Source organism: Aquarana catesbeiana, linkage group LG02 (assembly GCF_042186555.1).
Source record: "Aquarana catesbeiana isolate 2022-GZ linkage group LG02, ASM4218655v1, whole genome shotgun sequence".
Classification (NCBI taxonomy): Eukaryota; Metazoa; Chordata; class Amphibia; order Anura; family Ranidae; genus Aquarana; species Aquarana catesbeiana.
Window position 1 is genome coordinate 723,848,179 of NC_133325.1, and position 25,035 is coordinate 723,873,213.

Genomic DNA, 25,035 nt, shown 5'->3' on the forward strand with positions numbered 1-25,035 from the left:
TTTTCACCAGTGTCTAAGGTGTTGGTCACGAGTGAAGATGTGCTCTGAGGAGTTCCAGGAGGGATCCATGCTGGATTTAAATAACCTCAACAGCTGGTTCCATCCAAGCCACTGAGGCCACAGGATGGTACCTGGTCCTCGCATGAAGAGCGAGGTTTTGCCTGTAACGCTTCTCTTTGAGGGCTGTACCCTAGGAACCAGGACTCTTTTTGGTCTTGCTACATTACCTAAAGTTGTCCTGAGGGGTGCTATACAGGTTCAAAGGAGTGGAACCCCTATAATAGGGACCCGGTCTTTGAAGGTTACTAACACTGCCAGCCATGATGGGTGAGGTTTGGAGCTGTCTGTTTCAGCAAATCTTGCAGTGAGGAAAAGGTAAGGAAGAAGCTTAGGAACTGCAAAGTCCACCTATGCCTCTTTTTTTCTTCCATATGAAAACATTGTAATGCCTTAAAATCTCCTCTAGAGGGAGTAAAGATTCACATACCTTATTAAGTTGTTTCTCAGCAGCTTTGTCCAGCTACAACAGCTTGTGTGGTCCCAGTTGCACAAGGGGGTTTGAATTGAACAAAATGTTCCTCCCCCCAGTTGGGGAAACTAAGGGGCTGGGGGTACAGCAATGTAAAAGCTGTACTACATCATTTGGGTAGCATTACAGCAAGGAGAGTTTTGGAATGGCCTGTTTAAAGCTTGTTGCACCCATACAGTGAAACTGCCAGGAGCGCCAGATGGCGGCGGCAGCAGCCTCCTCCTTCGGGTCTGCATTACAGTCCCTGCACGCGCTAAAGTTAATTTGAAAGGAGGAGGGCGGGTCAATGAAAGGGGGGCGGCGTGGTCTAAGACAGGCTCCGCCGTGTGCAGGACTCCACATGGAGCACATGGCGCACACATTGGGAAGTAATCAGGCTCACACCTGAAGTCTCTCATATAAAGCTGACGCTCTTATGACAGAAAGTCTCTATCAAGAGCAGCTGAAGTGAAGAGGCTATCACACAGGACACAGAAGCGCTGGGTCACGTAAATGGTGTATACAGGCATTTCCCGTATAGGATACAGTTGTATTCAGCATCAGAAATTGATATGTATGGTACCATTATTGCTAGATTATTGCTTAGCAAATAGTATATTTGTCTTAAAGTGCCTCTGCTTTTGTGCTTAGCATTGTGACTTCCAGAGCTGCCACAAGGGTGCCAAAGATTCCACCCACAGGCGCTGGGAACTCCAGTCATGCCTCCACACTGTCATTCTCTCCGGAGATACCAGATATGGCAAGCCATGGTGAATCATTGGAACCTGTTGGTGGTGCAACTGCTTCTCACAATTCAGCCCCTGTATACGTGACTGAAGATTAGTGGCTTTAATCGCATCCTCCATCCAAAGGGATTGGAAGCGTGCTAGATCCCCTTCCCCCACCTCAAACCCTTTACCAAGGGAACAGTGGGCGATCACTTAGAAAAACAAGCCAATTATTCCTCTGCGGAGGAAACAACAGTTGATGAACCTTATGCAACCTCGCAATCTGAGAGATTGATGGTACAAACTCTCACGGAGATGGTTCGTTCCACTTTCATGCTACCCCTAACAGAGTCAGCTCAAAGTTTGGTCCCTTCCTTGGGCTCTTTAAAACCTTTACAGCCTTTTCATGAGTTTCCGGTCCATGCATTACTAGAAAAGTTTAATTTATGCTGAATGGGATAACCCGGATAAGCATTTTCTCCCTCCAAAGAGATTCTCAGTTCTCTATCCCATGGAGGAGAAATTCACAAAAGATGGAAAGTACCAGCAGTAGACGCTGCGATTTCCAGCATCAATAAAAATTTAACTTGTCCAGTAGACAATGCACAAATGATTAAGGATCCAACAGATAAAAAGTTGGAATTTCTGTTAAAATCCTCTTTTTCCTTGGCAGGTGCTGTTTCTCAGCCTGCAGTAGCTGCAATAGGCATCTGTCAGTCTCTAAAGGCCCTTAGGGAGGTCCCTGCACAACAGGCCCATGAGTTAGCCGAACTACCAAAGGCGCTATGTTTTGCCATAGACGCCTTGAAAGACTCTATTCACCAAGCGTCCCGCCTTGCGCTTGTGCTTATACACATGCGTAGGACCCTGTGGTTAAAAAGTTGGTCAGCCGAAGCACTTTGCAAAAAGCTTCTGACTAGTTTCCCTTTTCATGGGGAGCGACTATTTGGGGAGGATTTGGTCAAATACATCCAAATGATTTCTAGTGGGAAAGGTACTCTTTTGCCCAAAAGAACGTATAAACGTCCTTTTACTCAAACGGACTCTTTCCCCTGCACCAGGGGCAGCTGCCTCTAGGCAGTGGCGACGGCCTCCACCGTCAGACTCTAGAGGAGAAAGCATTCAGTCCCTGTATACATGATTGAAAATGCATTTTTCCTCCGCCCTGCAGGGCCTAGAAGGAAAATTAGCGACTTTATTCAGTACAAGAACATAAACATACAGATCAAAACAGTTGTCACAAGACAGTATAAAACACGGACAGTATACTGGTACCATTTGGAAGATACAACCCGGAAGAACATCTTGAAACAAAATGAACAGCAACGAAATATGAGGTTAACAATTAGCGTAGGAGGGTGGAGGGTCACATTTTCACTTTTCAATTCCCCCCGCCCCCTCCCCCCCCCCCCGATATAGTCAAGGGAAGGAAAGGGAATATTGATTCGTTCCCGGTCAAGATCTACACGTCATAGTGTATATGTTCAACTGGTGTACATGGGGAGATGGAGACTCCATGATAGAATAGACAGAAAAGAAAATGTAGAAATATAGAAAAGAGGAAAGGAAAGAGAAAGTAATGAGGGGGGAGGATGGGGAGTAAAATCTATGTTAGGGAGGGGGAGGGGAAAGCCAATATTGGGATAGAAGGGGGGATGGGGGGGCAAGGCATACAGGGGATATTTATTAGGGAATCAAGGGTGAACCCACACCCCGTCGCCGCCCCCAAGACAACCTGCACCTCATTTGCTGACGATACCTATCAGTGGTTGTGAAATGAGTCCAGCACGCCCATATGATTGGGAATTTATGCATTCTGTCTTGCGAGATATGGATCAGTTCCTCCATTTTTTTAATTTTCGAAATTCTTGCAAACCATTCCCTGATCGTCGAAATGCAAGTGGAGCGCCAATGTTTGGGGATACAGGGTCTGGCTGCATTGACCATATGCATGGCCAGGGATTTATAGTAATACTTTTTAGATAGGGATGTATGATGCAAAAGGAACTGGGCCAGGGTGTAATCAAGAGTTAATGTTGTAATATGTGTGATGAGGTCATGGACCTCCCTCCAAAAGGGCTGGAGGTTCTCACAGTCCCACCACATAGTGCCCACCCCTGACCCACATCTCCAGCAAGTATTGGGAATGTTAGGGGAGAATTTGTGGAGGCGTGAAGGGGTCCTATACCATCTGGTGATCACTTTATTGCAGTTTTCTTTGATGGCAACGTTCAGTGAGCCCTTGTGAGCATAATCATGTATAGTGTTCCAGTCCTCTTTTGGGTTGTCTCTCAGCCTGTTAAGGAAGGGCTCTAGAGTTAGTATATAAATCAGAGGTGAAAGTGGGGATTCCTGGCATGTACCATTGCTGATAGGAAAGGCGTCTGACAGGTGACCATTGACCTTCACTGCTGCGGTGGGACCGGAATATAAGGCCATTATGTGCGATAGCATGCGGCTCCCGAGGTCAATAGTCAGGAGAACCTCACGCATGTAGTCCCAGGCCACCCTGTCGAACGCCTTCTCAGTGTCTAGTGAAAGGAGAAAACCTTGTGTTTTGGAAGTTGTGAGCCAATGGTGCAGGTTTAATGTACAGATGGTATTGTCCCTGGCCTCTCTGCCAGGAACAAAACCCACTTGGTCCAGAGAGATGAGGCCAGGCACTAGGGGGAGTAGTCTTTTGGCTATGATCTTCACCTATATTTTAATGTCCACATTTAAAAGAGATATTGGTCTATAATTTGCGACTAATGCGGGGTCTTTGCCTTCCTTGGGTATCACGGCAATGTGGGCTTCTAGCATTCTGTCCGGTCTAGTCTGGGGGTCCGATAAGGCATTAAAAGTAACTAAGAGATTGGGAGAGAGGATATCGGCGAAAGATTTGTAGTACTGGAGAGTGAGACCATCCGGGCCCGGGCTTTTGCCCCTTTTTTGTTGGGGGGGAAGGGGAAAAGGAGGGGGAAGGAAGGTAAGAAAAGGGGGGGTGTGAGGGGATAATTTTAGAGGAGGGGAAAGGGAGGGTATCGGTCAGCAGATCTTAATGAGAGACCCAGAAGAATGCTTTTTCCAGACTAAAGTGGGACGCCCGGATAGATTTAGCTGCAGAGCATTTTTGGGTCAAGCATAAGATATAGCAAACTATCCCATTTAAATCGCATAGGTGATCATCTGAAGACCTGGGTGGCATATATTTGTATGCATATAAGGATAAGTATGATCCAAATAGCAGAGGATATGGATACTTGTGCTTTGAGCTCTATGTGCTAGACAACCCGTTCTAATGAGGGTGTCAAATCTCTTGAGGATAGCCTAATGGTACATCCCAGGTTTTCAAAATAATACATACAGTTACCATATAAACTACAGAGGATGAAACGTAACCTAAAGCATCAGTGAGTGTCGTCCATCCTGCAGACCCGCTTCTGTTCAATGTGTAGGAGACTAGTGCCTATTGGCAGCAGCATGTGAAATTGGGCGAAAGAAAAGGATGGAAGTCCAAGGGAGAGGTCACAGGGCCCTGGCTCCGAGGTGTTTAGTTGAGCTGGGCAGGGCATGGAGCAAGGGGCATAGAGACATCCTTGGTATGGGTGTAAAATGAAGAATGTTACCTCGTATGGGTGAGTCCTCAGGTATTGCGACCAAGCGCCGTCAATATTGGCAGTTCTGTGATTCTTTTCTTGGATACCGGTACGGATGTCCGAGTGAGTACAAAAACTGTGCGTGGACTGGGGAAGAGTCTCCTCAGTCTCCTTTTTAGTCGGTGTATCGCATCCTCTGCTGCTCGGAGGTGGGGGACGAGGCATGGAAAGATGAGTATTTGGTGAGTAAGCTGAAGGGGAGAAGAAATGCAGAGGAAGAGGGGAGAGAGGGGGTAATGTGCGGAGGCACTTACTCATAGGTGGCGATTCATGGCTGAGGTGGGACACGCACCTTTTAAGCTTCCTGGTGGTCCCTTCTCGTAGAGGGTGAGGGTGGAGAGCCCAGGCTGCGCTGATAGAGGTCGAGGCGTGATGAGCGGGGGCTCGGAGATACCAGATCTTTTCTGTGTCTGCGAAGTCTCTGAAGTTGAGCCTTTGGAGACGGGTTAAGGGAGACCGGGAGCCATGGTTCTGCAGAAAAATAAAAAGTGTACCATTCCGGAAGCTCAGTACGTGGGAGATCGAGCTGCTCACAGAAGCCTTGTAATTCTTACGGTCTGCGAAGCAAAGCAGAGCGACCCCTGGCAGACGCTGATAATCCCAAGGGGAACTTCCAACGGTATTGAATGTTTCGGGCGCGAAGGGCGTCCAATAGAGGGCGCATAGCTCTTCTGTTTTGTAATGTTATCTGGGACAAGTCCTGGAATAGTTTCACTTCAGCGCCATTGTGGAGGATTCGGCCTCTCTCCGTAGCTTTACAGAGTATCTCCTCTTTAAGTGGAAAGTTCACCACACAGCATATTACTTCTCTGGGTGGCTCATTCTCACGGGGTTGGGGGTGCAGGGCGCGATGTGCCCTTTCCATTTCAATAGGAGAGACTGCAGGGCAGTCAATTAAATCATTAAAAATTGTGCAGATGGTCTGCTGCAGTGATCCCAGGTCAGTGTTCTCAGGGACCCCCCGTAGTCTGATGTTATGCCTTCGGCCTTGGTTGTCGGGGTCTTTAACGTGCCTGTGCAGGTCAAACAGGTGGGAGAGCTGAGAATCGTAGGTGGTTTGCACCCGACGAATGGCAGCTGCATGGGTCTAGGTGGTCCGCGGCTGTGACCATGTTTTTGATGTCTGAGGCCACTTTCTCAAGATCGAACAGGCTAGGGGGCTGCGCTTGCCCAGTACTAGGGGCTGTTCCTTCCGGCATCTGCGAGCCGGGCACCGAGCTAGGCGAGCTCAGGGTCTGGGCCTGTGACACCACGTGTGCTGAAAGGCGCTGGGTCCGGAATAGCTCCGGGATGTTTCTGCTCAGTTGTGTACCTGGGTCCATGGTGGTGTGGGATGCCGAGGAGCTCTGAGTGGATCTGTTCATGCTGTTCATGAGGTGTAGGCTACCCTTAAGGCAAGATTCGATCCCCGGGTCGCAGGAGCTACCAGCTTATGCTGCCATCTTGGTCTTCGTCCAGGCCACGCCCCCCAAAAATTAGCGACTTTAACCGCATCCACTATCCAAAAGGATAGGAAGCCTGTTAGATCCCCCTCCCCCACCTTAGACCCCTTGTCAATGGAACAGTGGGTAGAGGATGAGGGGTTACCCTCAGGTGATCAGGAAGAACGGCAAACCTATTACTCCTTTGCGGAGGAAACAACTGGAGTAGAACCTTTTTCATCTGAGAGATTGCTGGTACAAATCTCTTACAGAAATGGTTCATGCCTCTTTCAATCTACCTCTAGTAGAGTCAACTGATCTGTTTCTTCTTAGGTTCTTTAAAACCTTCACTGCCTTTTTCATGCGTTTCCTGTACATGTACAGATCCACGCAGAAATTCAACAGATCCATTCTAGATCTAAAGAATCTAAATCAGTTCCTGAAGATCTGCTCCTTTCTATGGAGTCGATCAGGTCAGTAGTTTCTATCCTACAAGGAGGAAAACTTCTGGTGTCTATCGGCATTAGGGATGCATATCTGCATGTCCATATATTTCCCACTCACCAAAGGTTTCTGCAGTTCGAAGTAGAACAACAGCATTTCAGTTTGTAGCCTTGCCCTTCGGGCCAGCAACAGCACCCGGAGAGTTCACAAAAGTGCTAGCCCCACCTCTAGCCAGGTTAAGGGCACAGGGCATAAACAGTCTTGGCATACCTAGACGATCTATTGCTAATAGACCAATCGGCGTTCGGAGTAAAGTGTATGCATTGCAACCAGTTACCTGGAAAAGTCTGGGTTGCAACCTAGAGATGTCTACCTTAAAACTGCTAAAAAAACTGGAGTGTTTGAGTCTGATCATAGATACAGCCCAGAAAAAGGTGTTCTTGCCCAGGCAAAAAACAACTCCATAAGAGAGTTGGTGCGGAGGGTCAGGTCAAAAGGAGATCCCTCCATTCGCCTTTGCATGAGGTTGTTAGGAAAGATGGTGGCTTCATTCAAAGCAGTTCCCTATGCCCAGTTCCATTCAAGACTGTTGCAAAACAGTATTCTATCTGCTTGGTTCAAAATGATCCAAGATTTGGACTTGCCAATGCAGCTGTCCCCAAGGGTGTCCCAAAGCCTCATTTGGTGGTTACTAAAAAATCTGCTAAAAGGAAAATCCTTCAGACCAGTTATCTGGAAAGTGGTAACAGATGACAGCCTTTTAGGCTGGGGAGTAGTACTAGAGAAGACAACTGTCCAAGGACAGTGTTCAAGAACCGAAAGAGCCTTCCCCATCAACATCCTAGAGATTTGGGCAGTGCGTTTGGCTCTGAAAGCCTGGACTTTCAGGTTAAGGGATTGTCCTGTCAGGATCCAATCCGTCAATGCCACGGCTGTAGCCTATATCAATCACCAAGGAGGGGGCACCAAGAGTCTCTCAGCGGAGAGAGAGGTGAACCATATTCTAACTTGGGCCGAAAGAAATATTCCGTGCCTATCGGCAGTCTTCATTCTGGGAATAGAGAATTGGCAGGCAGACTACTTGTGCCACCAGCAGATTGTTCCCAGGGTAATGGTTTCTTCACCCCGACATATTTTTGGGCTGTTTGTCAAAGATGGGGGACTCTGGGCGTAGATCTTCTAGCGTCCAGTTCAACATAAAGTTAGTCAACTTTGTGTCCAGAACAAACGATCCATTCGCATGCAGAACAGATCCGTTGGTGATACCGTGGGATCAGTTCTCATTGATCTATGCATTTCCTCCTATTCAGTTGCTGCCTCTACTTATTTGCAGGATCCAGCTGGAAAGAAAACCGGTAATTCTGGCAGCACCAGCATGGCCCAGAAGGTCATGGTATGCAGAAATCGTAAAGATGGCAGTGGAGGATCCATGATCCCTTCCACTAGGGCCAGACCTGCTCTCACAGGGGCCTGATATTCCATCCTACTTTAGGAACGCTAAATTTAATGGTCTGTCTATTGAAATCCACATTCTAAAGAAATGTGGGCTTTCCAGGTCAGTTATCTCTACTTTGATTAACGCAAGGAAACCAGCTTACAGAACTATATATTATAGAGTCTGGAAGGCTTATGTTTCCTGGAGTGAATCCAACAGTTGGCACCCTTGGAGATATATCATAGGCAGAATTCTTGCCTTTCTACAATTAGGCGTAGAGATGAAGTTGGCCTTGAGTACTATTAAGGGCCAAATTTCAGCCTTATCAATTTTATTTCAAAGACCACTTGCTACGCATTCTTTAGTCTGGGGTTTCATGCAAGGGGTGATGCGGATTAATCCGCCAGTTAAATCACCTTTGAGCCCTTGGGACTTGGACTTTTGTCAGTGTTACAAAAACAGCCATTTGAACCGATACAGCATATTCCCTTAGTCCTTCTGACAAGGAAGCTGGTGTTTTTGTTTGCTATATCCTCAGCAAGGAGGGTTTCGGAATTGGCTGCTCTTTCGTGTAAAGAGCCATATTTGATTATTCATGAGGACAGAGTGGTGTTACGCCCTCGTCCAGACTTTTTACCAAAAGTGGTTTTAGGTTTTCACCTTAACCAAGATATTGTCCTGCCATCGTTTTTTTTTCTAGACCATGTTCCAGGGAAGAGAAGTCACTACATTGTCTTGATGTGGTGAGAGCAGTGAAAATCAATTTAAAGACAACTACTCAGATTCTTAAGACTGATGTCTTATTTATTCTGCCAGAGGGTCCTAATAAAGGACAGGCAGCGTCGAAATCCACTGTCGCTAAGTGGATTTGGCAAGTTATAATTCAAACTTATAATTTAAGGGGTAAGGTTCCCCCTTTTCAAGTTAAGGCGCACTCTACCAGGGCGGTTAGTGCTTCTTGGGCAGTGCGTCACCAGGCCTCCATGGCTCAGATCTGTAAGGCCGCAACTTGGTCTTTAGTGCATACATTCACAAAATTTTATCAGGTGGATGTAAGGAGGTATGAGGATATCGCCTTCGGGTGCAGTGTGCTGCAGGCAGCAGTATAAGTCCTCAAGTCTGGGGGTGCACTGCGGGTTGCCTCTTCCTCCCCTCAAGTAGCATTGCTATGGGACATCCCATTAAGTAATTACTTAAGCTCTGTGTCCCATGATGTACGATAAAGAAAATAGGATTTCTTTCTCGAACATCACGGGACACAGAGCCACAGTAATTACTGATGGGTTATATAGGTATCACTGGTGATTGGACACTGGCACACCCTATCAGGAAGTTCAACCCCCTATATAATCCCTCCCCCTTGCAGGGATACCTCAGTTTTTATGCCAGTGTCTTAGGTGATGGACGTGTAAAGATGTCCTGTGCTGAGCTCCAAAGGGAATATCCTAAGTTCCTATACTGGGGCAAGCCAGGCGAACCGGATCCATTCAAAGTGTCTTTTCATGGCCGAATTGAATGGTACCCGGGCCTCGTGTCCGAAGAAACGAGGTTTTACCCGTAATGCTTCTCTTTTTAGAGAGCTGGACCCCGCAGATCAGAAAATGGCTTTAAACTTCCTAATTTCTGGCGAGGTGCTTTACGGTCCCAGAACTGTTGGATCCCCCTACTGATGGGGGCCCCAGTCTCTGACGGTTTTTTCAAACGGAGCCCACCGTGAGAGGTGAAGATTGGGTCTGTGTAAACAGCACCCTGCGGCTGGATAAGGTAAGAGGAGATTCCACAGAATTTTTGAGTTCTAGTGGCTTTTCTCCTTTAAGGTAAATGCATGCTATGCCTATTGTGACCACCGGGGGCTGCCAAGAGCACAAACCTACACATGCTGACTGACTGTCTCAGGTGTTCAGTGCTGATTATGTCCCAGCATCTCAAAGCAGGCTGCAAGCAGGTAAGGTGGAAAGGGGGATTTCTCATGTTTGAATGTTCCCCCCAGGCTAGAGAGGGGCCACAGGGGTCTAGAAAGTGGTTATACCACCCGGGCTCTGCGGCCTAATGGCCACCATCTCTGAAGATAGCCGTTCAGGCAGATCTTGTTACCAGTCTCCCTCCCCCCCCCCCCCCATCCCCAGCCTTTTCTCCAGAAGCATGACAGGAGAGTCGGCAGTGCGGGAAGCGCTCGTTTTTTTCAAAACTCGAAGGGGGGGGCGGTAGAGGAGGGGGCGGGATGTCAGCACAGAGTGTTTAGACTCCCACTCAGGCCAGCTGCAGGCTATTAAAGGCACTCTGTACAGGTGCACTCAGCCTTCTGAGAGACACAGAGCTGACGGTTGCATGTAAGGTGGGACACAGGCATTCTCCTAGGCAGCATTTACTGAAGTAACACCAGACTGAGCATTGGGTAGCAAGGCTTTTAGCCAGACTACATCGCTCAGCGGGCAGTGTTCATTTGTATACCTCACACCTTGTTGCTTTGCACTATGGGTAGAAGAGGTTCAAGCACCCCAGGAACCAGAGACACTAGGGGATCTCGTTCAGGTTCTGAGGGCCCCCTGTCGGCAGCATCCTCCCCCCCTAAAGATGGGCCAGGGACGGCTAGCCAGGGAGAGCCATCGGGGTCAGGGGCTACACCTGCTTCTGGCACTTCAGCCCCTGTATATATTACACAAGAGGTTTTTTCCTTAACCATTAATGGTCTAGAGGAAAGATTAATGGCCGTGATTACGTCTTCACTCAGTGGAAGAAAACGCACTAGGCTTTCCTCTGTTCCCCAAGACCCTCAGACAGAGGAGCTCTGGGATAAAGGAGATGAATCCCTTTCAGAGGATCAGGATGGGACGGATGATTCCTCTTCGGGGGAATCAGGTGGAGAGGGACCCTCTGCGACTTCCCAAGAGGAGAAAGTCTTAGTGCAGATCCTCACTGGATTGGTCCGCTCCACATTTAAGTTGCCCATACCTGAAACTGCTAAAGAATACTCTTCTGCTTTGGGGTCACTGAAACCTTTCCAAGCAGCACATGCTTTTCCTGTTCATACTTTACTTGAAAAGCGTATTTATTCTGAGTGGGATCACCCAGACAAACGTTTTTTTCCGCCGAGAAAGTTTTCAACACTTTATCCGATGGAAGAAAAGTTTATTAAAATGTGGGGAATACCGGCTATTGATGCCACCATTTCCTCCGTAAATAATAGCCTGACTTGTCCTGTAGACAATTCTCAGATGCTCAGGGATCCTGTAGATAAAAGGATGGAATCCCTATTGAAGGATGTTTTCTCCTTAGCAGGATCAGTGGCCCAACCTGCAGTAGCAGCGATTGGAGTCTGTCAATACTTAAGAGACCATGTTAAGCAGGTCATCAAAGTATTACCTGAACAGCAGGCCCAGGGGTTTGCTAACCTTCCAGCGGCCTTATGCTTTGTGGTTGACGCCATTAGAGATTCTATCGTGCAAACCTCCCGTCTTTCACTGGGGTTGGTGCATATACGTAGAATCCTGTGGTTGAAAAATTGGTCAGCCGAAGCACCATGTAAGAAGCTACTGGCTGGGTTTCCATTTCGTGGTGCAAGGTTGTTTGGAGAGGACTTGGATAACTATATCAAGAGAATCTCTTGTGGGAAAAGCACTCTCTTACCTGTCAAGAAGAAGAGTAAGCGTCCCTCTTTCAAACGGACTCTTTCCCCAGCGCCGGGGGCTTCAGCCTCCAGGCAGTCTCGACGGCCGCCTCCATCGGGGTCCAGAGACAAGAGTCAACCCCAGGGACAAAAGAAGTCCTGGGGAAAGAAGCCTACTAGGCAAAACACTAAGACCTCTGCATGAGGGGGCGCCCCCGCTCACTCGAGTGGGGGGAAGACTGCGACAGTTCTCAGAGCTCTGGCACGAGGACTTCCAGGACAGATGGGTAGTCTCCACGGTAACCTTAGGGTACAAGCTGGAGTTTCAGGAATTCCCTTCTCCTCGGTTCCTCAGATCAAATGTTCCCAGAGACCCAGAGAAGAAGCAGTCGCTCCTTCTAGCGTTAGAGCGACTTTTGTCGCAGGAGGTCATTATGATAGTTCCCGCAAAGGACCAGGGATTGGGCTTCTATTCCAACCTTTTTACGGTCCAAAAGCCAAATGGGGATGTCAGGCCCATTTTGGACTTAAGGGATCTGAACCGATTCCTAAGGATTCAATCCTTCCGCATGGAATCAACTGCAGGGAGGAGAATTTCTGGCATCAATAGACATCAGAGATGCATATCTGCATGTGCCCATTTTTCCTGCTCATTAGAAGTTTCTGCGCTTCGAGGTAGGAGGGCGCCATTTCCAGTTTATGGCTCTGCCTTTTGGGATAGCCACTGCACCTCGAGTGTTCACAAAGATCTTGGCTCCTCCTCTGGCCAGATTAAGGGCTCAGGGTATAGCTGTCATAGCATACCTAGACGACCTGCTCTTGATAGACCGGTCGGTAGCCTCTTTGAATGGAAACTTGAGGACCACGGTCAGGTATCTAGAACACCTGGGTTGGATCCTCAACTTAGAAAAGTCTTTCCTAAAACCAGTAAGAAGACTGGAGTATTTAGGTCTGATTATAGATACAAGCCAGGAGAAAATATTTCTACCCCAGGCAAAGATCACTGCTTTGAGAGAGCTGATTCTGACAGTAAGGACCAAGAAGGGTCCCTCAGTCCGCCTTTGTATGAGGCTACTAGGGAAGATGGTGTCTTCATTCGAGGCAGTTCCCTATGCTCAGTTTCACTCAAGAATGCTGCAACACAGTATTCTGTCGACCTGGAACAAGAAGGTTCAGGCATTAGACTTTCCGATGCACCTGTCGCATGCGGTGCGTCAGAGCCTCAATTGGTGGCTCATACCCGAAAACCTGCAGAAGGGGAAATCCTTTCTACCGGTTACCTGGACGGTGGTAACAACAGATGCCAGTCTGTCAGGTTGGGGAGCAGTTCTGGAACAGGCTGCGGTCCAAGGGGTATGGTCCAAGACAGAGAGGACCTTACCCATCAACATTCTGGAGATCCGGGCGATACATCTAGCTCTAAAAGCCTGGACTATCAGGCTACAGGGTTGTCCGGTCAGGATCCAGTCCGACAATGCCACAGCAGTGGCTTATGTCAATCATCAGGGAGGCACCCGGAGCCGAGCTGCTCAAAAAGAGGTGAACCAGATCTTAGTCTGGGCAGAGATGCATGTGCCATGCATATCGGCAGTTTTCATCCCGGGAATAGAAAATTGGCAGGCGGACTATCTAAGTCGCCAGCAGTTACTTCCAGGGGAATGGTCTCTGCATCCCGACGTCTTTTGGGCCATATGCCAAAGATGGGGGGTTCCAGATGTAGATCTCTTTGCATCCCGATTCAACAAAAAGATAGACAGATTTGTGGCAAGGACAAAAGATCCTCTTGCATGCGGGACGGATGCGTTGGTGATTCCGTGGCATCGGTTCTCACTGATTTACGCATTCCCACCTATTCTGCTACTACCACGACTTCTTCGCAGGATCAGGCAGGAAAGGAAGTCGGTACTTCTGGTGGCCCCCGCTTGGCCCAGAAGGACTTGGTATGCAGAAATAGTAAGGATGACGGTAGGTTCCCCGGGGACACTACCAGAACGCCCAGACCTGTTATCTCAAGGTCCAGTGTTCCATCCTGCCTTACAAACGCTAAATTTGACGGTTTGGCTATTGAGACCCACGTTCTGAAGAGTCGTGGGCTCTCAGGTCCTGTCATATCTACCTTGATTAATGCAAGGAAGCCAGCTTCCAGGATGATTTATCATAGAGTCTGGAAGGCTTATATAACCTGGTGTGAATCCAGAGGTTGGCATCCCAGGAAATATGTCATAGGTAGAATCCTTGATTTTCTACAGATGGGATTAGAGATGAAGCTGGCCTTGAGTACCATCAAGGGCCAGGTCTCTGCTTTATCAGTATTATTTCAGCGGCCACTTGCTTCGCATTCTTTGGTCCGAAACTTTATGCAGGGGGTGATGCGTCTTAATCCTCCGGTTAAAGCGCCCCTAAACCCCTGGGACTTGAATTTGGTCCTGGCTGTGTTACAGAAACGGCCTTTTGAACCAATAAGTCAGATTCCTTTGGTCTTGTTGACAAGGAAATTAATTTTTCTGGTGGCCATCTCTTCTGCTAGAAGAGTATCAGAATTAGCAGCTCTTTCCTGTAAGGAGCCTTATTTGATTATACACAAGGATAGAGTGGTACTACGCCCTCATCCTAGTTTTTTACCGAAGGTGGTTTCTGATTTTCATTTAAACCAAGACATTGTTCTACCTTCCTTTTTTCCAGATCCCTGTTCTCCGGAAGAGAGATCTCTACATTCGTTGGATGTAGTAAGAGCAGTTAAGGCCTATCTAGGGGCAACTACTCAGATCCGCAAGACGGATGTTTTGTTTGTGCTGCCAGAGGGTCCCAATAGAGGACAGGCAGCGTCAAAAGCTACCATTTCTAAATGGATTCGACAGTTGATCATTCAAGCTTACGGTTTGAAACAGAAGATTCCTCCGTTTCAGATCAGGGCACATTCCACAAGGGCTATTGGTGCTTCTTGGGCAGTGCATCACCGGGCCTCTATGGCTCAACTCTGCAAGGCCGCAACCTGGTCTTCAGTTCATACATTCACCAGATTTTATCAGGTGGATGTGAGAAGGCATGAGGATATCGCCTTTGGGCGTAGTGTGCTGCAGGCAGCGGTACAGGGTCCTCAGGTCTGATTGCACCCTACTTGGTCGTGGTTCCCCCCCCTCAGGTAGCATTGCTCTGGGACATCCCATCAGTAATTACTGTGGCTCTGTGTCCCGTGATGTTCGAGAAAGAAAATAGGATTTTTTAAAACAGCTTACCTGTAAAATCCTTTTCTTTCGAAGGACATCACGGGACACAGAGGTCCCACCCCTCTTCTAATACACTATATTGCTTGGCTACAAAACTGAGGTATCCCTGCAAGGGGGAGGGATTATATAGGGGGTTGAACTTCCTGATAGGATGTGCCAGTGTCCAATCACCAGTGATACCTATATAACCCATCAGTAATTACTGTGGCTCTGTGTCCCGTGATGTCCTTCGAAAGAAAAGGATTTTACAGGTAAGCTGTTTTAAAAAATCCTATTTTTTATAACAGCTTACCTGTAAAATCCTTTTCTTGGAGTACATCATGGGAAACAGAGGTCCCTCCCCTCTTTTGGGATTTAAGTATATTGCTTTACTACAAAAACTGATGTGCTCCTGGAAGGAGGAGGGGTTATGTAGGGAGTAAACTTCCTTGATTGGGTATACCAGTGTCAACACCTGAAGGTGGCCCATAACCCATTATGTAACTACTTAGGCTCTGTGTCCCGTGATGTACTCCAAGAAAGGGATTTTACAGGTAAGCTGTTATAAAAATCCTATTTTGTTTGCCAGCCATATTCTGTTTGCTAAATGATTTTTGCATTTTTTCCTTTGTAGGCCTTCATCAGCACAAAGCATGAAGGTGATAAAATTATTGCATTTGAGCGGGGAAATCTACTTTTCATCTTCAATTTCCATCCTTACAAAAGCTTCACTGGATACAGAGTGGCTGTGAATTCACTTGGAAAATATCCTTACATATGTGTTGTCGAGCACGGTAGATAATCTGAAAAAATTGAGTAGTCCTTGGTATAATTGAGCTCAAAGCAGACCTTCATTCAGGAAAGGAGCTTCCCCTCAGCAGCCCTACATTGTATGTGATGGCGGGGGGGTGATTGCCAGAGGGAGAACAGGACATTACCAAAGATGGCCAGATCGGGGTATAATTTAAGAAAAGCATCCCTTTCATCTACCCTTAAACATTTAAGCCTTGCAGTGTCCCCACTGCAAGGGTTTTCCTTTTCTTCCAGCCTTAGTTTGCATTAAAGTGTAAGTTTTTCCCTTTTTGGTCTGATAAGAGAAAAAAAAATAACTAGACTCTGCCAAAAATCCACTGCTGTCCTTATCCCTGCCCAGTCCATGTGAAGAAGGGGAGAAGTTCTGTAGTTTTAACACACTTCCTGTCTTTGGTTGACAACCCTGCTTGCTTCTTCATAGATACAGCACAATGAGTAAGCCTTTTCACCCTAGTACAGGAAGTGTGTTACTGGCAGGACTACCAGGTAGGAAATAAAGGAAAAAAAGCCTATTAAAAAAAGAAAACAAATGCAACCACCACATCTAAGCATCGATAAGCTGTGATTATATTACATTTCTGCTCTAGGGTTTAGATACACTTTAATTTAGGTGTATAGTTTGTTTCATTAAAATGTTAAATGATATTTTCAATCCTTGTGATGTTTTAAAACTTTTCTGTTTGGTGTGAAGTAGGTTGGACGAATGCGTTGCATTGCTTACTTCTGAAACTAAAAATGGCAAAAAAAAAAAAAATAGATATACAGTCCCTGACAAAAGTCTTGTCGCTTGTGTACAAATTGAAAACCAAGGGAAGAAAAAGCAATTCTTCAAAGAGGGACATGCAATTACCAAAAATATAAATAATCTTTATTGAGAAAAATACACTTAAACACCAATCAAAAATATATGGTTAAAAAAACCATTACTGAAAAGAGGCCTCTCATTCTCCCCTAAATCAGGGATGAATGAATTTGAGGTCTATAAAGATATTTCCCTTTACCTGAGAAAGGTGATTTTTCAAGACAGGATGGGGCCCAACTGACTCAAACTAATAAGGATGAAAAAGATGCTTTAGACGCATTAGTCTCTCTCCTACAGGAGAATGCCGACTCTGATGTAGAAACAGAGACACCTCAGCATCAGCAAATTTCCACTCGTTCGGCGAATATACCCATTAAATCAGTTAACATGCCCCCCCTGTCCAAGTATAAAACAATTGAATTCTTTCTGGCACAAGTCAGGAGGGACCTATCCAGGGTCAATTGGAAATATAAGGGCCTCGATAACCTCTTTCCGGAGGAGAGGAAAGCACTTGGGGAACTTGAGGAGGCCCCTGGCATTGTCATCAAGGTCAGCGATAAGGGTGGCAATGTGGTCCTCCTCACAGAGGACCAATATGAGAATGAGGTAAGGAGACTGCTAGGGGATGAATCGACGTATCGTAGACTGCACTCCAATCCATTCCCTGCCATTGTTAATGCACTTAACTACCAATTAAGTTTAGGCCTGGAAGAAAAACTGAACACCAGAAAAGAATTCAACTACTTACGGGTTGACAATTCAATACCCCAACATTCTATATAATACCTAAACTTTACAAGTCCTAGATAATCCACCCGGCAGGCCCATAGTATCTGCTGTCAATGGTCCCCTGGAAAAAATTGGAAAATTTATTGATGCACTTATAAAGGAACTGGTCCATGACCTACCCTCCTATGTGCAAGATACCAGAGATGTATTGCTTCGACTGGACACTATGGCCCTGCCAGCTATAGCCCTCCTTGTGGGGATCAACGTGGAATCTCTATATACATCGATCCCTCACACCTGGGGGCTGAGGGCTGTTCAGTTCTTTCTTGACAAGAAATTCCCTCTCCTCGGGCATCAAAACGAATTTATTTGTGAGATTCTTGCCTTTCTATTGGAACACAACTGTTTTCAATTTACTGGAACCTATTACCAACAGATTAGGGGCACCTCAATGGGAGCCCCCTGGGCCCCCTCATATGCATGCCTTCACCTAGGCCTGTGGGAGGCGGAGTTGGTATACCGGTCGCCAATGTACCTCGGCCACAGTCGCATGTGGTTGAGGTACATTGACGACGTGCTGATGATCTGGGATGGCACCGAACAGGAGCTACTGCAGTTTATGAATGAAGTTCACACCAACGAGCGTAATATTAAACTCACGTTCACGGCCCATTCCCATACCCTTCCTTTTCTTGACTTAACTATAGGAGTCGATGATGGATTTATCAGCACCAAAACTCATCGCAAATCCACAGCAGCGAACACCCTCCTTTTAGCCACTAGTGATCACCCCAGGTCTCTGATCAAGGGCATACCAGTCGGCCAGTTTCTCAGAACACGTAGAAACTGTTCCAACCAACAAGATTTTTTGTCCAAAGCCAGAGATCTCTACGGCAGGTTCAGGGAGAGAGGCTACTCCCACTCATGTATCAGAGATGCCAAAAGACATGCTATCCAGACAGATCGACAGAAATTGTTACTGAAAAGAGATCCTAAAATTCAGAATGACAAACATGGACCTCCTAGGATCATTACTAAATTTGGGGCCCAATGGGACCAGGTCAGGACAATACTAAGCCAGCATTGGCACATTCTGTCTGAATCGCACGCTCTGGGTAACATTGTGGGTGCAAACCTCTCCTCACTGCCCGCCGTTCTAGGAATCTGGGAGATTGCCTTGTTCATTCTGAATTTAAGAGATTACCCACCCCCAACTGGCTCTCCCAACTTCCACCCCTGAAGGGTATGTTTAGATGTGGTGGCTGCTCGGTCTGTAGATATGCTGAACGCACGGACGTGTTCACCGATTCTAACGGCAAAAAACACTTCAAAATTCATGACTTTATTAATTGTAACGCTACGAGAGTCATCTATATGCTCACCTGCCCCTGTGGCAAGAACTATGTGGGTAAGACTAAGAGGCAGCTTAAAGTCATAATCGGTGAGTACGTCCAAAGCATTTTGGGTAAAGATGATGAGTGCCCCATACCCCTGCACTTCATTAAATTCCATGGTGGGAACTCTACCAGACTCACATTTAAGGGTATTTACAGACTGAATCTCCCCCAAAGAAGGGCAATTTTGATAGAATTCTCTGTCAAAAAGAAAAAATGTGGATATATAATTTGAACAGCATGCAGCCCCATGGGCTAAACAATGAATGCAGTCTCTCAGTATTCCTCACACCATAATCCCCACCACTCCTTGATGGGGTCCTTCCTTTGATCTGTAATTACCATTGAGGTCTATGTTAGCAAACATCGTGTAATTCTATTTTGTATTCTTTTTTTACCATTATATTCTATTCAGTCATATTTATTCCACACTAACTCTTTGTTTTTTAATTTCCGTTCATTGTACTCTCAGTATATTTATTCAGTTTTTTCCACTCACTGGATTTCCCTCTTTTTGTGTTTTCCCTTTTTCTTTTTGGATATGCACACCTGGGGACCGGTTTGCTATTAACTTTTGTATTTCTGTATATACGTATGGCTGTCAATTAGTTGCGCCGTCGCTGAGGCAACCGGACGCTGACGTACTCACTGAATTCAGCGTCTGTGCTATTTAAGACGATAGCCTCAGCCAATGCGCATGCTCTGAGGGAATCCGAGTGACGGATGAAATGCGTCATCATGACGCCATCACGCCCTGCTTAGCCCGCCCACAGTACCACCAATCAGCCTCGGAATCCTTGTCCGCGCCTCCACGAGGTTGTTTGTCTTCACCAAGGACTGAACGCAGCACGCTGACCCATGCAGTCTCCAGGTCCACTATAGTGTTCCCTGCATATCTGCTGGTGAGACCACCTATACACATTGAAGCCAGCCTGATTAGCTAGCCGGAGATGCAACGAGCCACACATGGTTTTCCTCTTGATCGGTGCTACTAGATTCGGGTGAGATCTTACCTCGTTATATCTGGACTGCTTTCTAAATAACCATTTGATTCCCACCCGCAATTAATCACTTTACACCGACACTGCAACATCTTTAAAACCTGCTCACATTCTCCAAGGCTTACAGCTATCCTTATACAGGCGCTGACCTCCCCTACTCATCGTGCCCAACTGTACTTCATCTCTATGCTGTACTTATATCATCAAGGACAACCCAGTCTATTACCCTAACAGTCTGCACGTGATGGTCAGCTTCCTTTACCATTGACATTCTTACAGTGGACAGGATTCCCTAAATGGCTGCATTCCCATTCGCCCTCCTTTACATCCATCATTAATCATCTATCAGATACCTATAGGGATCATCAATCCCACAATTGATGACCTATTGGAATTAATTTTCTGCATTTATTCAATAGGAGGAGTGTATGGCTGTGGTGGCCATCTATGTTGGTTTATGACAACATTGTCATTTTTTTAATATTGGTGGTGGTGCCTGTTTTTTTAACCATATATTTTTGATTGGTGCTTAAGTGTATTTTTCTCAATAAAGATTATTTATATTTTTGGTAATTGCATGTCCCTCTTTGAAGAATTGCTTTTTCTTCCCTTGGTTTTGGTATGTGTAAATAATTCAGAGGAACACACCATCACTACGGCCTAGCTGCCATTGGTGCAGGTCAATTACCTTGATTTCATTAAGGCACAGATACTAGTGATCTCTGCCCTCTGCCACTATACTATTTTGTAGAGCTAATAGTTCTGCTTTTACCCTCGGGTTTTTTTCTATATACTTGTGTACAAATTGACCTTGAATTGCCGCTAAAATATATTTCTAATCAAGATTTTGTTACAAGAAATGGGTCATTTTAATCCCAACAGCTTTTGTAATAATGTTTCAGTGCAAAACGAAACTGACAAAAAGTATTCTAATATTCACAGCTTGGTAACGCCCATTGAGTCAATTTTTGCCAAGACATAAGTGTTGTCGCCTTGTTATATGAGCTTCACCTGTGACTAATAATGGATCAGTTAGGTCTCAGGTGTGTATAAAAAGCACACCAGTACACTAGACCTTCTCAACTGCAACTAGACCTCTGCAAACATGCCTAAGATTCACCCAGAGACTAAAGTGTTGATTAACAAGAGGCTGAAGACCAGATCCACTGCTGATGTGGCAGACACCTTCAATGTGTCTCAACGTCAAGTTCAGAGGATAAAAAAAAGATTTGAAGAGACTGGAGACGTTTTGGACAAGGCCAGGTCAGGCCAACCCCGCAAGACAACTGCTCGAGAGGACCGTTTGTTGGCTCGAAAATTCAAGGCCAGAAACCTGGTCACCTGAAGTCCCTGTGTTAACCAGAACAGTTTGTCGGATTCTGTCTCGAAATGGCCTGCATGGTCGAATCAGTGCCCATAAGCCAGCACTAAACAAAAGACCGTGTGGCATTTGCCAAGGGCCACAGCCTGCTAAAAGGATGGACTCTGGAAAAGTGGCAGAAGGTGGATTTTTCAGATGAATCTTCTGTTGAATTACACCACAGTCGCCGCAAATATTGCAGAAGACCTACTGGAACCCGCATGGAGCCAAGATTTACCCAGAAAACAGTGACGTTTGGTGGAGGCAAAATCATGGTCTGGGGTTACATCCAGTATGGGGGTGTGCGAGGGATCTGCAGGGTGGAAGGCAACATCAATAGTTTAAAATATCAAGAAATCTTAGCTACCTCTTATATTCCCAACCATAAAAAAGGCCAAATTTTGCAGCAGGATGGTGCTCCGTCGCATACTTCCATCTCCACATCAACGTTCCTTAAGGCAAAGAAGATCAAGATGCTCCAGGATTGGCCAGCGCAGTCACCAGACATGGACATCATTGAGCATATGTGGTGTAGGATGAAAGATGAAGCATGGAAGACGAAACCAAAGAATATTGATGAACTCCTGATGACTTCATCAATAAATTGTATGAATCCTTGCCAAACCGCATGGATGCTGTCCTTCAAGCTCATGGAAGTCATACAAGATATTAAATTTGGATCTCACAGCACCACTACTTAATTTGCTGACATATTTTTGGATTTTCAGTAAAGTTGTTCAATTTCTGTATAGGCGACAAAACTTTTGTCTTGCCAAAATTTTACCTATCTCTCTTGATTAAATGATAAATCTTTTTTCAGTGAAACTAATTTATTTCAGTGCATTAAACATCATTTGGGAGGGCTTTAGATTTTCATATGAGCTATTTCTAACACCAATTGATTAATTAAAAGTCAGGTTAATAGCAGGAGTTTCTACAAAATAGAGAAGCGACAAGACTTTTGTCAGGGACTGTATGTGTATATATATATATATATATATATATATATATATATATATATATATATATATATATATATATATAATATTATACTCTACTCTATATTCTGAAAAAAGTCGGGACACTGTGTAAAATCTACATAAAACAGAATACAATGCAAATATCATAAACCCATTGTTTATTCACAATAGAAAATACAAAACATATCAAATCATATCAAATGTTTAAAGCAACTGGGTACCAAAAACAAGGTTTTTTGAAATTGATGGCAGCAACAAGTCTCAAAAACATTGGAACAAGGCAACAAAAAGCTGTCAAGGTAAATGATACTAACAAAGAAGAGCTGGAAGAATATTTTGAAATACATTTGGTTAATTGGCAACAGGTCAGTAACATGACTGGGTATAAAACGAGCATCTTAGAGAGCCATGGTTTGTCAGAAGTAAAGATGTGTAGAGCTTCATTACAATGGGGGTTATTTACGAAAGGCAAATCCACTTTGCACTAGAAGTGCACTTGGAAGTGCAGTCGCTGTAGATCGCTGTAGATCTGAGGGGAAGCTCTGCTTATTTTATCACCCAATCATGTGCAAGCAAAAATGCTGGTTTTATTTTCCTTGCATGTCCCCCTCGGATCTACAGCGACTGCACTTCCAAGTGCACTTGCAGTGCAAAGTGGATTTGCCTTTGGTAAATAACCCCCAATGTGTCAGAAGTAAAGATGGGTAGAGGTTCACTAATCAATGAAAGGTTGCTTCTCAAAATTGTCGAACAATTTCAGAATAATGTTTCTCAACGTAAAATTACAAAGATTTTAAATTTATCATTATCTATCATGTATCATTTCATAAGGCAAATACAAAAGACAGTGCTTTTTGTTTAAAAAAAAAATATATATATATATATATATATATATATATATGCATGCACACAGAAAACACTGTTATAAATTCAGTACACTATAACTGTGCACTAAGGGAAAATCACTTGTGAACTATGTTCACAGCACTCTATCTCATTTAGGTCATGGCTCAGCTTGCTACCAGTTCCAGTTTTTTGGTTTCCGAAATGAGGCTGTCACTCCACAGACTCTGCTCTACGCGTTACAGATTTATGACTTCCTCAGGGATGCAGAGGGGGTGATATCTGACTGGTCAGCACTTCACAGAGCAGTGTTCTGATCTGTCCCAGAAGTGCTGCACAAAGAAGTGTTAGGATTTGAATTCCCTGGACCAACTGTGTGAGTACTGACAGCTCAGCATCCCCAGAGATAAGTGCAGTGGGGGAGGTGTACGGTGTTCACCTTTACCTTTGGGTGGAACTCCGCTTTAATATGCTAATACACACATGTGTACTTGCTTGCATACGATTTGACTGACTTGTTATGCACACTTGACACACTTGGCTGCAATTATAGCTGCAAGTCTTTTTGGGTCTGTTTCTACCAGCTTTGCACATCTAGAGAGTGACATTTTTGCCCATTCTTCTTTGCAAAATAGCTCAAGCTCTGTTAGATTGGATGGAGGGCATCTGTGAACAGCAATTTTCAAGTCTTGCCACAGATTCTCAATTGGATTTAGGTCTGAACTTTGATTGGGTCATTCTAACACATGAATATGCTTTAATCTAAACCATTCCATTATATAGGGTCGTTCTCCTGCTGGGAGGTGAAGCTTCGCCCCAGTCTCAAGTCTTTTGTAGACAGGTTTTCTTGAAAGATTGCCCTGTATTTAGCTCCATCCATCTTCCCATCAACTCTGACCAGCTTTCCTGTCCTTGCTAAAGAAAAGCTTCCACCACCGTGTTTCACGATGGGCATGGTGTGTTCAGGGTGATGTGCAGGGTGTTTTCTGCCACACATAGTGTTTTGCTTTTAGGCCAAAAAGTTCCATGGTGTTATCTGACCAGAGCACCTTCTTCAACATGTTTGCTGTGTCCCTCACATGGCTTTTCACAAACAGGACTTCTTATGGCTTTCTTTAAACAATGGCTTTCTTCTTGCCACTTATCCATAAATGCTAGATTTGTGGAGTGTGTGACTAATAGTTGTCCTGTGGACAGATTCTCCCACCTGAGCTGTGTATCTCTGCAGCTTCTCCAGGATTACCATGGGTCTCTTGGCTGCTTCTCTGATTAATGCTTTCCTTGCCCATTCTGTCAGTTTAGCTTGACTGCCATGTCTTGGTAGGTTTGCAGTTGTGCCATACTCTTTCCTTTTTTAGATGACGGATTGAACAGTGCGCTGTGAGATGTTCAAAGCTTGGGATATTTCTTTTATAACCTAACCCAGCTTGATACTTCTCCACAACTTTATCCCTGACCTGTCTGGTGTGTTGCTTGGCCTTCATGGTGTGGTTTGTTCACTAAAGTTCTTTAACAAACCTCTGAGGGCTTCACAGAACACCTTCATTTATACTGAGATTAAATTACACACAGGTGGGCTCTATTTACTAATTAGGTGACTTCTGAAGGTAATTGGTTCCATTAGATTTTAGTTAGGGGTATCAGAGTAAAGGGGGCTAAATTCAAAAGCACGCCACATTTTTCAGATATTTATTTGTATAAAATTTTGAAAACCATTTATCATTTTCCTTCTACTTCACAATTATGTGCCAGTTTGTGTTAGTCTAACACATACAATCCCAATAAAATACATTTAAGTTTTTGGTTGTAACACAGAACACCTTCATTTATACTGAGATTAAATTACACACAGGTGGGCTCTATTTACTAATTAGGTGACTTCTGAAGGTAATTGGTTCCATTAGATTTTAGTTAGGGGTATCAGAGTAAAGGGGGCTAAATTCAAAAGCACGCCACATTTTTCAGATATTTATTTGTATAAAATTTTGAAAACCATTTATCATTTTCCTTCTACTTCACAATTATGTGCCAGTTTGTGTTAGTCTAACACATACAATCCCAATAAAATACATTTAAGTTTTTGGTTGTAACATGACAAAATGTGGAAAGTTTCAAGGGGTATAAAT

At 45.2% G+C, this 25,035-nt stretch overlaps 1 protein-coding gene across 5 annotated transcripts in view; it reads left to right on the top strand.

The window, feature by feature from the left end:
- GBE1 (1,4-alpha-glucan branching enzyme 1) overlaps nt 1-25,035 on the top strand; it is a 309,698-nt gene that overhangs the window by 258,224 nt on the left and 26,439 nt on the right. For all 5 annotated transcript variants that reach the window (XM_073617016.1, XM_073617018.1, XM_073617015.1 and 2 more), the window contains one exon: nt 15,622-15,750. In XM_073617016.1, the coding sequence (XP_073473117.1) occupies nt 15,622-15,750 (129 nt within the window). The remainder of the gene's footprint in view (nt 1-15,621; nt 15,751-25,035) is intronic.